At 54.2% G+C, this 16,449-nt stretch overlaps 1 protein-coding gene across 1 annotated transcript in view; it reads left to right on the top strand.

Moving 5' to 3' along the window:
* The window catches only part of LOC111153622 (tyrosine-protein kinase transmembrane receptor ROR2), a 162,113-nt gene that overhangs the window by 122,327 nt on the left and 23,337 nt on the right, over positions 1 to 16,449 (top strand). The window contains exons 2-4 of the mRNA XM_022512765.1: positions 450 to 527; positions 12,672 to 12,959; positions 13,758 to 13,788. Coding sequence (XP_022368473.1) covers positions 450 to 527; positions 12,672 to 12,959; positions 13,758 to 13,788 — 397 coding nt within the window. The remainder of the gene's footprint in view (positions 1 to 449; positions 528 to 12,671; positions 12,960 to 13,757; positions 13,789 to 16,449) is intronic.

Here is a 16,449-nt window from a genome sequence, read left to right on the forward strand (position 1 = left end):
TGGCTCCATCTGTCTGTGGTGCCAGCCGCCAGCACATCCGGGAGCCGGGAGCGGAAGGAGCGGCCTGGGAGCCTCTGCGGTTCGGGGTGGATTCAGAGCTGCGGGGCCGATGTCCGGGGGACGGCCTGCAGACGGGCTACAGTGGGGCTTTGTCTCGCCCACCAGTGCTCGAACCTCTCCCTGCCCCGAATGGCGCTCAGCATCCGTCCCCCGCTCTTCATCGGCGCGGGCTGCAGTGTCCGCGCTCTGCCACCCTGGGGATCCCTGGTGCTTCCGTCCCACACCCCACGCTGCAGGAGCCTTCCGGAAGTTACCGCAGGGCCCCGTGCCTCCAGGTGCTCTGGAAACAGTGGGCAGCTGGGCTAGAACACTGTTGTCTCTGCTCGGGAAGCCGAGGAAAGGCCTTGCCCTGAGTTCTCACTGACGTTGTGCTGTGCTCTTCTGCCCAGGGGACCTGGAGGCGCCTGACCTGAGCGACCCTTTGGGACAACTGGACGGACCGGACGGCCCCCTTCCAACTCTGAAAGGTAAAGTGCGAGGAGCTCTGGGGGGCAGGTGTTCGAGAGCATCCTCGGGGTCCCACGAGAAGGGCCCCCCGCGGCGGGCATCCGTCCTGGAGGGGTGGCTGCGGACCTGGGGCAGGGCATCTGGGAGCCGGCGCTGGCCTGTTGGCGGGCGTGGTGGCCTGCCTGCCGCTGCACTGCCATTAGAGCTAGCTGGAAGGTGACAGTGGCAGGTGACAGGGCATAGAGGGGGCAGGTGGCCGCTGGAGGGAGACAGGGGCCTTGTGGGGAGCTCCATGGGCCCGAGCAGAGCCTGAGGAGCTGGACTCGTGGTCTGGCCACTGTCACCTGCCGACAGGTGGTCTTCCTGGGGTCACTCATCACCTAGATGGGGCGGGTGGCAGGTGGGCGGGCGGCTCACGAGTGGCAAGTTCTCTGTCTCGTGCTGCGCCTTTCCCATGGGTCGCAGTCCGGGTCACTGTGGGCACAGGGCACACCTTGTCAGCCTCTCCGGGTGGCAGAGTCGATAGGACACGTTTCTTCTGACACAGCCCACTTCCTCAGGGAGCCTGCCCCCTTCCTGCTCTACCTTCCATCCCCGAGTCGTCTGAGATCAACATCTCAAGACCCCACACATGGGTGCACACCTCAACCGGAACTCGTTCCCCAGACTCCAGGTGGCGGGAGTCCAGGGAGGGAGCCCAGCAGGGTCGGTTCTGGGGAGGCCTCTCTGCTGGGCCTGTGATGGGCGCTCCTGCTGTCCACGCGGCGGACAGAGTGCTCTGGCTGCTCTCCCTATCAGGGCGCTGATCCCCCTTGTGGGGACCCCTGGTGACCTAATGCCCCCAAACATCCACCGTCAAATACCATCCCCCAAGGGGCTCTAAGCTCTCAGATAGGCGGTTTGGGGAGACTCAGTTCAAAGCCTAAGGACTGTCTATCAAAACATTCAGTTTAGTTCTGCTAACCCTATAATTACTCGAAGACCAGAAAGCCATCATAATTTCTTAGGGCCTGCACATTCGAGGGACCCATGACCCCGTAGGAAGGTGTTTTCCTCCACATGTCCACGGTGGGGACTTCTGGGCATCGAGCAGCTGGGACTCATGTCTGCTGGCCTCAGTCTAGGGGCTGACGCATCCCTGCAGGTCCCGAGAGGCTTCCGGAGTCATACGGGCGCTCAGCTCCCTCCTGGCTCCGGAACACTCACCAGCGTATGCGGTGAGCTGAGGGGTCACTTGACTGAACCGAGGGCACTGGGCTCCCTGCTCTGTTGATGGTGACGGTGTGTAGACCTCACTGTGACCTCACAGGGACCCAGGGTTCTCATAGGGGCAGGCCTCCATCAGGACAGGGATGCGTTCCTGGGGAGCAGGGCCTGTGCTCTGAATGCTGGGTCTCAAGAAACATTTCTTAAGAAGGAAGATAGTTTTTGGTGGTTTCGATTCTGAAATCATTTCTCAAAAGGCTGACTTAGCCCACAGTGCAGATGGCCCACACATATTCCATGTCGGGCCCTCTGTACCAGCTGCTGTATGAGGTCCAGGCGCATGCCGGGGACCCCAGAAACCCAGCAGCATTGTGTGTGGTCTCTGTCTCCTGAGGTTTCCATACTGGGGAGTCAGCATCCTGAGTCCCTGACAGAGCAGCTCAGAGGAAGAGACAGGAATGCAGTCAGCTGGAAGGAAGGGGAGGGTGTCCTGGCAAAGGACAGGATGTTACTCTGAGAGCTGAAGAGCTGACGGGCAAGGAGGGGGGTGTCCTGGGCCTTGGCAGTGCCCGTGCAAAGGCCCTGAGGTCAAGAGAACTCGGTGTCTTGGGGCAGCTGAGAGGAAGGGCTGGGGTAGCAGAAGGGTCAGCAGGGGCTACACCAACATGGCCCAGTACCAAGGCCACCAGCCATGTGTGGGTCTTTAAATTTAAATCAATTAAAATTAAATAGAATTAAGATTCCAGTTCCTCAGTCCTCTGAGCTGCATGTCAAGTGCTCAGTGACCACATGTGGCTAACGCCGTCACGGCACAGATCTAGAACATTCCCTCACCACAGAAAGTTGTGTTGGGCAGCCCGGGGTAGGACACACACAGCTCTCCAGGTGGGAGAACAATGTTCTGTTTTACTCTGGGGAGTGCCGTTCTCCACTGTACAAGATTCTGGCCTGGGGCGCCGTGTCACTAGATCCCACTCTGAGATGATCGCCCTGGTGGCCTGGAGAGTGATGGAGGGACTGTGGAAGGGGCAGCAGGAGAGAGTGAAGGGGAAGATAGGAGGGAGGTAAGGGGCCGGTGGGAAGGAGGTGGGACTGGCTGAGGAGGCGTGGACACACGCCCGTGTGAGCCCACGTCCAGTGTGAGCTCAGCTGCGGACTGCAGTGCTCCTCGGGGAGCCACATTTGCAGCAGCCCCCCCGGCCCCCGCCCAGGTGCAGAGCGCAGGCCTCTAGGGGGCCCGGCCTGGGTCCACAGGGACAGAGGGACTGGGGTGGGGGGGCGCACCTCCCAGACACAGCTGTGTTTCCAGCAGCGTGGGGGGCAGAGGCGGCTGTGGGGTGGGAGGCCCCGCAGGTTCCCTGGAGGGAAGACGCCCTCGCTGACCGAGGCGCGGAAGCGTGCGTGGGGGAGCGCTCACAGGACTTACTCCCACCGGGCCACCGGCTCCAAACATGGAGAAGTCAGGTTCTGTGCCTTGGGTGGTTTTCTTGGTCCTCCTTTTTGGTATTCGAGCAATTTCTCAAGCCCACAGCTGCATACTTTGTAACGCCGTCTGCTTAGTTGAGATCCGATGGCCTCCGGTCTGTTTTTGTTAACCCTCATGTGATTGTGTGAAAACCGGGGCTGCTTCCTGTCTACGGCTCTGAGGCATTTAGAAGCTTGCCTTCCCTTCTCCAGAGCACAGAAGCACCGTCTGCACGGGTTCCCTGGTGAAGCAGGTGTATGTGTAGGTGCGTGTGTGTGCGTGTGTGTGTGCGCGTCTCTCTGCACACATGTGTGTGCGCGTGCGTGCGTGTCTCTATGTGTCTGTGCCTGCATGTGTGCCTGCGTGTCTGTGTGTGTGTGTCTCGGTATGTATTCTTGCACACGTATGTGTGCATCCATGTGTGTCTGTGTGTGCATGTGTCTGTGTGCTTGAATGTTTGCGTGCGTCTGTGTGTATTTGTGTGCGTGCACGTGTCTGTGTGTGTGCCGGAGCGTGCGTGCGTGCGTGTGTACACACTGTGACGGGACAGCATGCCCAAGTGCCCCCAGTCGTCGGAGGGACGGGGTCTCGGTGTGCGGAGCCCACCCAGGCAGCAGTGGCAGGAGGCATATGCTGTGTGGCAGGTGTGACCGTCAGCATGAACCCCTGTTCCGGGTGACGGGACCTTAGCAACCCCTTGGGGACAGGATCCCCGAGAACGGCCATGGGGAGCCTCAGGGACCCCAGTCGTTCCCTTATGGCCCTGACCTCTGGCTCCTTCGTGTGATGTTATTTCTTCTCGGGTTATGGCTGTTGCACAAAAGGACACTCACTCTGCCCTTCCTCTCTGCTCCCCTGGCTGCCTCCTACGCTCAGTGACAGAAGGAGTCGGCCTGGCCATGCAGACTCGCTAATCCCCGTGCTTTTCTGTGCCATTCCCGGGAGCGTCCTTGCTTGGCCCTTTTGGCTGAAATCGTACAGAAAGTTCAGAACAGCTGGACGGACCGTAGGAGCCACTTCCTTACTCCATTCGGCGTTTGTGAGCGCCCCCCCATCTGTATAGAACCTCCGGCGGGTGAAGACGGCCACTAGGCCAGTCCCTCCGAGAGACAACCGCAGTGCATCCTCCAAGCAGACTCGGATCTGGGCACGAGGTCTGAGTGTAGACGGCGTCTGTGCTCAGATCCCCTGCACCACAGAGAGCGCTTCACGTATGTAGGGTCTGTGGCTGGTCCTGAGATCCCCGAGCAAAAAGCCTGCGTAGGGAATAAACACGACAGACACGGTGACTTACAGCTGAAAAGTTTGCCTGAAATTCCCGCCTGCCAGGGCCCGTCCCCACAGGCCTGCAGCCGGCCCGCGGACTCCAGGGAAAGTGCTGCCCCAGTGCCGGGTGGGTGTTGCCAGGAGCCCATCTTCCGTGCTGCGTAGACATCCTGGTGAGATGGTGGGTGGTGTTCTGTCACTCGCTGTTGCTGGCGTGACACTTACCGAAGCTTACCGTTTGCTCTTGCGTTCCAAGGCTGTATTTTAAGCACATCTGTGACACGTCTTGGGTTTTGTAAAATCAGTGCTTTGGAATGTTTGTGGGCAGTGGATCGCTTCTGAGAGCCCGAGGGCGGTGCTGCTGGGCTGGCGCGGCCGGGCCTCTCCCAGCACACCCGGGTACTCCTGTCCCCAGGGCATCCTAAATCACGGGGCAGACGTCCACCCTTACTCACCGGGCCGTCCCCTGCCATTTGCCGTGCGGCGCCGTGCACTGACTTCAGGTCCCCTGGGCAGAGGGAACAGAAAAATCAGCAGAGCCCTGCGTTGGCACGGCGAAGAGGCCCCTTGCTCTGCTGCCCGAGCCTTGGGTTCCCGACTCCTGCAGGATGCAGGAATTGATGAGCGTGTGTGCTGGGTGCGTTTCTGGAACTTCCGATGTGTGCGTGTGATGGTCTCCTGGAGTTTGCTGCAGGTGTGAGGGCTCCAAGCTGACGGGTGACGTGGAGAGCTCACCCCGTGTTGCAGACACAGGGTCAAGGGCTCTGAGTTCAGTGCCGCTCCCCGGGGTGGGTGGGGGGCACTTATAGATCTGCCTCGCTCCTTCCCGCCACCAGGAGCCCACAGAGCCGGGTGGACCGTCCAGGACGTGGCCAGACTGCACAGCGTTGTCGCACCGGCTCCTCCCTTCCTCCATCCCTACCCCTCTGCTGTAGCTTCCAAGGGCTCTCGTACCCAGGAACCACAGACAGTGTGTCTCGAGCCACAGGAATCTGTCTTCCAGTTCTGGAAGCCAGATGTCCACCACGTGTGGACTTCCTGGGCTCGTGGCCACATCTCTCGCATCTCTGCCCCTGTTGTCATATGGTCTTCTCTGTGTGTCTATGCCCAGACGTCCCTCTTCTGACAGGGACATGAGCCCTTGGACGAGGACCCACCCACGTGACCTCATCTTAATGTGATTACATTTGCCGCAGCCCTATTTCCAAATAAGGGCACATTCTCAGGTCCCGGGGATTAGGCCCCAGCACGTCACTGGGCCACCGTTCACCACGTGACCGGACGGACACCCTCCTCCGAACGTGCAAACGTTTGCACGCACTCATGGGACCTCGGGACCTCACGTTTCCTTTGCTCCTGTTTTCCCACGTTCTCTGGTGCCCGTCGTTCCTATTCTCGCATGTGTCGCTCCTGTCCCTGTGGCTCCTCGGCTCGTCTACCCCACCCGGCTGCCCCCATCTGCCGCTGGTTCTGTGCAGACCACTAGACAGCTCAGCGGGGACGTCTGAGCCGGAGTGACCCACTGCCCCTGCCCCCGGCTGATTTATTGGCCCATAAATGCTTTCCCCAGAAAAGAGTCCTTTATGTGCTCCGGGGGGCTCTCTGGGTCTCCTCCTCACCTGCCCAGCCAGGCAGGTTGTCTGTTTTATCTCCCCCCAGTCAAAGCCCTGCGGCCTGTGACCCCTCGCGCACACGGCTTTCCTGGTCTCCTTCTCAGACCAGTCAGCGTGGCCTGGGAAACAAGGGACTCCTCAGACGCCTAGGTAATCTGACCAAGTCTGCGGACATGTGGCGGTCAGCAGAGACTTTAAAAAAACAAACACACATGGTGATCACTGATCTGCGAGGCAGGCGTGGCGTCCCACGGTGACGGGTTCTCCCGTTGCCTCTGCCTTCGGTGTGTTTTCACGCTTGGACTCGGCGCTGCTGTCCGGAGTTAGGGGTGAGCCGAGAGCTGGCCAGGCAGCAAGGCCACGGAGTCCATTAGCATGGTTGTTAAAAGTCACTGTGCTGTGCAGCAGGAGAAACGCTCTCGGCGATGACACGGGAAGACTTCTGTCCTCCCTCTCCCGCTGTGGGGCCCCAGCTGACCTGTCAGCAGGTCCTTGGTTGTCTGGGTTCGCCCCACTTGGGCTGTCCGGTCGTGTCTGGAGCAGTTTGGGGGCGCACCCAGAGGGAGCCTTGTGAGCCAGAAGAGAGCTCAGCAAAAGTTAGTACAAACCCCATATTTTGCACAAAAGAGAAATGAAGCCGGGAGTTTAAATGGGTACCCGTGAATGAAGCCGAGGGCCGGGGCAGCACTGTACCTCTCCTTGAAAGAACTTTCTTTCTGGCTTTCATTATGGCCCCAGCGAGTTAACGGTGGCTACAGTGGTGGACCAAAGCAACGTGGCCACCCTCCCACTTAAATTGCATGCAAATGCTCCATGAGGATCAGTAGAAGAGGTCACTGCAGAGATGAGCTTACAGAGAGCAAGCGAGAAGGAGGAATGCCCAGGAGCCAAGAAGAGACAGGAGGCAGAGTTGTGACGGCCTTGGGCAGGATCAGCTTGAGGTGGTTCCACTCTGTTTGCAGCCTTGGAGAACGTCCCGTGGTTTTGTTTATCTGAGACAAAGAATTGTCTCTGCAGGTGTCACTGCTCGTGACGTGGGCTACCCAGCCGTGAAAGACGGCGTCCCCAAGGGCTTTGGGTGTATCCACGGGCTCCAGAGGAGAAGGAACACCAGGAAGTCGTGCGCATCTTGACGAAAGCTGGGGGTGGGCAACGGGCTTCTGCAAGTGCCTCAGGTTCTCCAAAGCAGTGATGCTGGAAGACCCCCAACCCGTTCCCCCGGCCCTGAGTGTAAATGCTCATTAGAGAGAATATCCAGGAGGGGGAAAATGCTGGCTGAGATCACATGACTAAATACATCCCTTCGTGTTACGACTTCACTTGGAATCGGAGGTATTACATTTCCTTCAATCAGAAGAAATAGGAATCGCAACGAAATCAAATCTGCCTTCAGGAAAATGAAAGAACTTACACTTCTTACTCCCTCAGCAAGGCCTCCAAATGATCGTTCTGCTACGGAGGCTGTTCTGGAAGGCTCAGCTGCAGCAGGAGTCTCGGGTTTCAGGGTCAAACTGAGGGAATCTGGGAGGTGCAGGGAGCTGAGTGTGGAGGGTGAGCCTTTGGCAACAAGCTAGGAGACCCCGGAGCTACAGCCCTCTCCTGAACCTGGCTCAAAGGGGCAAGCACAGGAGCCACTAGCATGAGGAATCACACTCGGACCCCCCCCTCAGGAAACCCAGTTTACGTGATGGGAAATTTCTCGGGGAATCCCAGGCCCTAGAAAACATAAAACATGAAAATTTGGCACTGCTGTTGCAGGAACCCAGTCCCGAAGGGGTTCCCGCAGGAAAACCAGCCCCACAGTGGAAAATTACAAAGCATAGTTGGAGAGGCTTGGGATGAGTGGTGAGCTAGTAAACAAGGGAGCCAAAAGGATTAAAGATAAAGGAAGAAAAGGCCATGGTGGGTTTGAAAACCAAACAGACCTTCTAGAAATAAAAAATTGTAGTCAGAGAACTGAGAAAATTGATGGGCAGGTCAAGGAGCGGAGGGTGCACAGCTGGAGTTTCAGAGAGACAGGGAATTAAAAGCAGTGAAGTGCACTGAGGAGCCACAGACAGGAGGAAGTTCGGCATCTGACTGGAAGATTTCAGAGGAGAGATAAAGGGGCTGTAGAAACAATGAGGGACTGATGGGGAAGTTTACAGAATTGATGGAATTGGGAATGGTACTAAGACCCATTAATGCTACGTGCAAATAAATCCACAGCTAGGGATACATGGGAATGGCAAAGACAGAGGGGAACTATGGAAAAGTAGCCTGCGAGGGGAAAGGTCGGATAACCCACAAAGGAGTAGGGACTAGCCGGACTTGCAGCAGTGAACACGGAAGCCCGGAGATGGCCGTGTAATCTCCAGTCTAGAATTCCATACCCAGCTAAACTGTTAGGCAAGTGGGGAAGTCAGAGGCCACCCTCGGACCAAGACTGAGGGTGTTCACAGCCTCAATCCTTTAGGGGAAGTCAGAGGCCACCCTCGGACCAAGACTGAGGGTGTTCACAGCCTCAATCCTTTACCTAAAGAGCAAATATGAATCAGGATGAGAAAACACCTAAGTAACCTGCTCTTCCCTAAGGGAAACTTTTACAGGCCGATAAATCAGTAAGGGAAAAGTGGAGAATAAGGAAATCCAGTAGAAAATAGGAAAGGGGGATTAAAATGAAATGAAGAATAAGATGCAAAATGAAAACATTAAAAATAAAATTTGCCAGTTAAAAAACCCATAGTTCACACATACAGACACATCAACTAACACGTTAAATTATTATATGTGGTTTAGAAGATTCATCTCTAAAATTTAATCATAAAAATGATTTAAAAAATTAAAAATAGTGTAAGACCAAAGTACCCTGAGGTATCTACCTTAATGTCAGACAAGTTCTGTTTTAGACAGAAGCCTTACACTGTGGTCTAAAGAGGGAAGTTTAGACACCCAGCAACATAGTTTCCAATATATAGACACAACTCGACAAAATTACTAATAGTCATCTGACAAGCACACCATCAGTGAACACAGGTGCCGTTGAGAGTAAGAGATAAACATTAACAATTTGAAAATTTTGACAAGCTTAATCTAATGGGCATATGTAAATCCCTGCCCTGAGCAGTTAGAGAAATACATATTTTTAAAGATTTATATTTATTTATTCATCAGAGAGAGTGAGAGAGCACTAGCTCTGAGAGGCAGAGAGAGAGGGAGAAGCAGGCTCCCCCCTGAGCAGGGAGCCCAAAGTGGGGCTCGATCCCACAACCCGGAGATCATGACCTGTGCCAAAGGCAGATGCTTAACCGACTGAGCCACCCAGGCAGCCCTAGAAAACACATTCTTACCAATAAAATGTCACTGGCCCCGTGACATCACTTCTGCATGCAGGTAGATCCTTTCCAGATATTTTTGTATGTGTGTGAGATGACACATGTATACAGGGGGTCATGGAACACAAGCAAAAATGTGGGTACAGCTGACTGCCCCTCAGTTGGGGAAAAGGTAAAGAAATCATGGTTGGTTTGTACTGTGAAACGTGCAGTCATTAAAGTAAATGAACATCAACAAAGATAAATCCCAAGCTGACTTCCAGTGGAAAAAAAAAAAACTAGCAAGATCTTTCAGGGAAAATTTCTAAAAATATAGAACGATAGAAATGTGCATCAGAACGGTGCATACCTGTTCTCAGGAGAGGGAGGAAGAGATGGGAAAGTGTGGATCTTCGTTGAATCCTAGAATGTTTAATTTTTTTAAATAAAGTATTCTAAGTCAAATATGGTAAATGTTAGCATAAAATATCGATGTTGTGTGCACTTGTGTCTATTATATTTCTATTTGCATTTGTTGTGTGTTTTACCATTTCAGTATTTAAAATTAAGTTGGGAAGAACTAACACTGAGCAAAATAATTAGGTAAAAAGATACTCGAACAGTATGAACTTTTAAAGCAAATTGCCAATGGTCACACTGTTGGCTATTTGAAGAAGATATCTGCATAGAAAATCCAAGACAGTCAGCTCAGAAGCTATTATAACTAATAAGATAGTTCAGTAAAGTGGCAAGATAAAAGAAAATTATACATGGTGGACAGAATATTGCTCTTCTGAAGATGTCACAGGATCCTGGGAACATGTCACCTTTCGTGGTGCAGGGACTTTGCAGATGGGAGTAAGTTAATGATTTTGAGATGGGAAATGATCCTGGATGATCCAACTGGGCCCAGTGTCATCACAGAGGTCCTTACAAGAGGAAGGCAGAAGAGTCTGAGTCACCAGCTGGAGACCTGGTGATGGAGACAGAGGTGAGTCTTGTCACCGGTCTTTGGAGGAACTGTCATTAGTGTGGAGATGAGAATTATAATTCATCTTAGGCCAAGAAGAGATCATTGTTATTTTAATGCATCATTTGCTATTTTCATTACAATTTGATGACGATTTTATAAGCCCTACTCTGCGTTTGTGTGGTGCAAACCTTGATGAAGCATTTGAATATTAAACAACTTGAAAGTGCTTCCTGTGAAACCCTCTGATTCAGTTGAGCTCTGGCCAGAACACAGTGAAGGGGTGAGTGTCCCCTCATCTGTGACGGGGATTATATCAAGGAACCACTTCAAACGGTCAAGTCAGACTGGGTTTGTGTTCAGGGTCTCAGGGTCTAGGTTGGGAGCTGCAGGAACTAGGTCTCCCCAAGTCCAGTGAGCAATTGAGTTCATGAAGAGCATACAAGCAGCATGTCACCCTACTTGCTTCCAGGGGGATGTCATCAACGTGTCCCTCACATGACAGCTTTGTGTCCTCCACGAGAGTTCTCGTCCACAAGTGAATCCAGTGCACTGAGTAAAGGTTGGCCAGGAGAGAATCAGGGTTGACTCTAATGATGTGGGTAATAATGACTAGTGCTAATTAGGGACATTCTCAGACAGCTATCCGTCCACTCTCTCTTGTCAAGAAGAACCATCCTTCCCTCATAAAATCCACAACTTCCCATCCCCTCTGCCACTTCCCGTCACCCAACATCTGGGCCCATCACCCAGCCTGTGAAACATACCTCAAGGGTCCACTGGAAACGCTGTAGTTTCCCATGCAGTGAAGGCTAACAGATTCCTAACAGATATGTGCCATCTTTCCACTTCATTTCTTTAAAAAAGGGTAGGAACCTACCATAAATCAAGCCAGAAGATTCAGAGCGTGAGTATATTTGAGGGTCATTTCCAGACTGCTCTCTTATCTTAGTTTTGTCAGAGGTGAGTTCATCTCCTCATGGCTGATTGTCTTATCTAATCGTAGGGTTTGTGTGTGCTATGGAAGTTTAGCTTGCGTGTTTATCTTGACAGCATGATCTCCCAGATCCTGACATACATGTGTGCACATGTACACACACACACAAACCACACCACAAATACACATTCCACATCACACCCACATATCACACACCACACATGTACATGCACACTCCCTATACCACACACACACCACACAAACACATACACGCAACACACACACAACACCACATCACACCCATACACCACACACCACATATGTACAGCACACACAGACACACACAAACACACCCCTCTCCTCTGCCATCTGTTTCACTTCCTCTTGTCCTCCGTGGCCTATGTCACCTGCGGAGAGTCCCCAGCCCTGGTTGGATTGAGCCCACATTCCAGCCCCGCTGGTTCTGTGTTCCGGGTCCTTGCCGGCCCTGCTCTCCCCTGCCCCGCGGGGAGCCCCGCACAGCTTCTTCCCGCTCCTGCCCCACGTACAGCCTTCAGCAGCACTCAGCCTTGACGTCCCTGTTCTGTGCAGGCCAAGGATTAGCTCATTTTTGAGGATGTGTCCGGTGACAAATTGTTCCTTCTTGAGGCTTGACTTGGTGGTGCGACTGAGGGAGGACGGCTCTTCTGAGCGCAAATTGCATCACGAGTCCCTGAGATCAGATGAGGCCGGTGCTGGCAGAGAGCTGCCCAGTTGATCCTGTCTTCGGGGCTCCACTTTCCAAGTTCCTGCCGTCCAGAGTGTACCTGTAGCCCCCAAATCAGGCCTCACGGTGCCCTTGCGTGGTCACTCGCAGACCTGCCCGGAGCCATGAGTGCGTCTGATGCACACATCACTCACGGAGGCCCAACCAGGTGACTCCCGCAGTGGCTCCCGCTCAGACTGTAAACAGGTGTCCTTTCTGTGGTCTCTAAATAGTCTCAGGCTTTTGGCATTTTTTGGCTTTTTGTTGGTGATTTCGCTGTTTAAACCCCCTGCAGTGATGGTGCGAAGTGTTGTCTCGTGTTCTAAGCACCAGAATGCTGTGATGTGTCTTACGGAGAAGACACAGATCAGATAAGCGTCCTTTAGGCCTCAGTGTTGGCGGTGACCTTGTGTCAGCGAGTCAACAATACTTGTTAACGAGGGGTCTTCAGACAGAAACACGGGTAAAATGAGGTTGTGCCATGACTGACAAAAATCCTGTCCTCATTTCCCCGGGAGCAGCGGTTGGCTCATTCAGTGTTCTCAGAACATTCTAGAACATGAGTACCGCCAGGGACGGAGATGGAGTGCGTTTAGGCGAGAGGTCGCAGGAGCAGTGGCGTCCTCCCGGCCTCACCCAGCCTTGCCCTGTGACTGCTCTCCTCCGCAGGCTACTTTCTGAACTTCCTGGAGCCGGTGAACAACATCACCATAGTCCAAGGCCAGACGGCCATTCTGCACTGCAAGGTGGCCGGGAACCCCGCCCCCACGGTGCGGTGGCTGAAGAACGACGCGCCCGTGGTGCAGGAGCCCCGGCGGGTCATCGTCCGCAAGACGGAGTACGGATCCCGGCTGCGGATCCAAGACCTGGACACGACGGACACGGGCTACTACCAGTGCGTGGCCACCAACGGCGTGAAGACCATCACCGCCACAGGCGTGCTGTTCGTGAGGCTCGGTGAGTTGGGGCTGCGGCCGGCAGCTCGCAGGGAGCCCTGCTCCCGGCCCCGCCCCAGGACACAAACGTGCCTTTGGACACTGAGCATGCCCAGGGCGGCAGAAAGGAAATCAGACCGTTCCCCGAGGCCTCTCCCTGTGCACGAGGTCCAGGCTTGACCTGGTCCCCATTTACTAGTCATAACAGAAAGTAGGCACCGACGCAGGGGGCTGGAAACCCGGCGAGCAGAAAATCACCCCAGATGCAAAGGGGAGCTTCAAGGTGGAGGGGGACCCATGGCCAGGCTGGCCACACTCAGGGGGACAGGCGGCTGCTGTCCACAGAAGACGGGGCCTGGCCGAGAGGAAGGGCCAGCAGCAGAGCGCGGTGACGGTCCCCCACGTGCGCGCTCATCACAGGGGGCAATGGGGCAGGATGCGTCCTCGCTGACCCCCGTGGGGGGGGTGGTCCCCGCACTGCCCCAGCCCCTGCACACGGGCTCCACACAGCTCGGGCCCCGGCTAGGAAACAGACCTTGTGAGTCAAGGTTAGATGAGGAGAGAGTGAGAAAAGACAGCAAAAACTCCAAAAATATCTCCAAATGTTTCTGCATAAACAGAGAGCAGGCCCTGTCCACATTCCATGGTTTCCTGCATCCCGGGCGTGTTGTCTTGGGCCGCAGTGGAGCCCAGGCCCCAGGTCAGCTCACCACAAATGGGCCCACTGGGCTGTGGCTGCTTCACCGTTGGCGGGGCTGGAAGAAGGTTTGATTCCAAATCATGAAGGATTAATAACCTGCCTTTTTTTTTTCCTTTTTAGGTCCAACACACAGCCCAAATCATCACTTTCAGTAAGTATCCATTTCCCTCAAACCATTTTCTCATTCCCGGAGGGCTTCCGTTATGTAAGGACCCGGGATGGAAATGCCACAACGACCTGTCTTGGCCGAGTTGGCTGGACGTTGGCTGGACTTCACACAAGCATGTGGCTCGGGGCTGGGACCCTGTTGGAGTTTCCACGGCCTCACATCAGGGAGAAACATCGTGAGGCCAGTGGCTGCGGGATCGGGACCTCATGAGGCAGCTGGAAGGGGTATGGGCGTATGGGCCAGATGGCTGGGGACACCCGGGTCCTGGAGACAGGGAGGTGCTTCTCACGGAAATCCTAGCCCCGCTCACAACCGCACCACCAGCCGCGGGTCGATGGCAGGTGTGGCCACGCGCCTCAGGGTGTCCCCCGGCACAGGCGGGTGTCAGTCCCCCGTCAGAGGTGAGGACATTGAGCGTCAGAGCTCTGGCTCGTGTGTCTTCACCGAACCGTGGCTGGGTGCTGGGAACCCAGGCGTCTTTTCCCCGGTGTCTCATCTCTCCATGTACCCGTCCATTTGGGGACATTTTCTTCCAGAGCCTCCACGTTCTGTCACCCTGGACACGAGAACCACTCTCTTTGGGGTTGTGTTCGAGGTTAGCAGGGGCTCCTGGGCTCCCCCTTTCTTGTCCCGACAGATCAGAGAGCTATTGCTTCACCCCCAAATGTTGCAAACAGTGGCACGGATGCTACGTGTGGGCTAACGTGGGCTACTCTGTGGCCCCCCGGATTCTCAGCAACACTGGCCCCTGGGGTGGGTGCAGGGACAGGGGCCCCTGGTAGCGTACGCCGGGTGCCATCTGCAGAAGGTAGATTTTGGAGACCATCCTGTGCTGAGCGGTCGCGTCAACAGTCAGCTGTGCGGAGAGCGAGGCAAGGAGAAGTGACGTTAGAGCCACAGCTGGGCAGCTTTGGAGAAGGTGCCCGTGACTTCTGAAGTGGCCCTGCCTTACTTTTCCATACTTGGACATCTTATGTTTATAAATATTACATAACACAGACATACAAGGACAATGTGGTTTATTAGATAGGCAAATATCAATTCTATTTGCATATTTAAATTTCATATAAAAACTCAGCAATATTTTTGTATTTATTTTCTTCTGGTTTTTAATGAAGGATTAAAGCAGCACGTTGCCGTCCATCCTGCGGGCCGTTCCGGGAACGTGAACGTCTCCCCATCCCGTCCCCCCAGCCTGGGCCCCAGGATCGCCTCCACAGTCTCGTGGGGGTGCTGGTGGGGACCTCTCTCAGGATTTACCCCTACCTGGAGGGATACCCCATCCCACTGCCGTTGACTTTCTTACCTAAAAGCCATACTGGGCTGATGAGCGGGCTGACGGCCTATTTTAAATTTCCCTGACTTTCTCCCCATCTCTGTCCCTGGCAGAGAGTGTGATGTTCCCACAGTGACAAGAACCTCCCATCCTACATCCGTTGTGGTCGCTCTGTGTGTGTCCCGAGACGGGTGTTCGTTTCTCTAGGGGACGTTCTGAACGTGCTCCTTTTTTTTTTTTTTTAAGACTTTTTTAAAAATTTGACAGATCACAAGTAGGCAGAGAGGCAGAGAGAGAGGGGGAAGCAGGCTCCCCGCTGAGCAGAGAGCCTGACTTGGGACTCGATCCCAGGACCCTGAGATCATGACCTGAGCCGAAGACAGAGGCTTTAACCCACTGAGCCACCCAAGCGCCCCAAGATGCTCCTTGTTACAAGCGATCCCACCGCGGAGGCATGCACGCGTTGCTCTGTGCCATACGAAGACCGGATTGTCGTAAACTTGCAAGCTGACCACCGAGTCTGTTCGTGTTTGCTGCTCTGAAGGAGGAAAACCCGCAGCGGCCACGTCAGCTGGCTGGCTTGTTCGCGACAGACGTTCCTTGACACTCGTGGTTCCTCTTGGTCAACTGTCTCTTCGCAGTCTTTCCCCACCGCCCTAACGTTGTGCGGTGCTGAGTTTTAGTAATTATTTATCTCTGTCTTGATTATACAGAAATTAAAATATTTCAGTCGCTTAGCAGTAGTCACCAATAATTTTATGGTGTTCGTGCTGTGTCTTGTTAAAGAACACCCTCATTTCCTTGATGAATTCTGGTGGTATTTCGATCGGAATGATAATGAATTTTAACGTAAAGTTGGTGAAAATTAACATCTAAATTGAATTGTCCTGTCAAAGACCACTTTCTTCAAACTTTAAGGTTCTCTTTTTTCCTCCAGTATATATTTTTAAAATTTATTTATTTGAGAGAGAGAGAGAGACAGTATGGCTGTGAGCAAGAAAGAGGGGAGAGGGGGAAGCAGGTTCCCCGCCGAGCAGGGAGCCCGATGGCGGGACTCGATCCCAGGACCCTGAGATCATGACCTGAGCCCAAGGCAGACACTTCACCGACTGAGCCACCCAGGCGCCCCTCGTAACATTGTATTATGAAAAATCACAAGCGTATGGAAAAGTAGAAAGAATGACAGTGATATCCAATCCGCACGCCCCCAGCCAGACCCTGCCACTTCGGTTCCCGCTGCTGGCCTTACGGCCTCTCTCTCCACCCATCCGTCCGTCTGTTTTATGTTTTCCACAACTAGTTACAAGGATTTGTGCCCCTGAACTTCAGTGCTGCGGCGTGGACAAGAGTTCGGTGTCTGTGCGCTA

This window comes from Enhydra lutris, unplaced genomic scaffold (genome assembly GCF_002288905.1).
Source record: "Enhydra lutris kenyoni isolate GAN:26980312 unplaced genomic scaffold, ASM228890v2 scaffoldscaffold33, whole genome shotgun sequence".
NCBI lineage: Eukaryota > Metazoa > Chordata > Mammalia > Carnivora > Mustelidae > Enhydra > Enhydra lutris.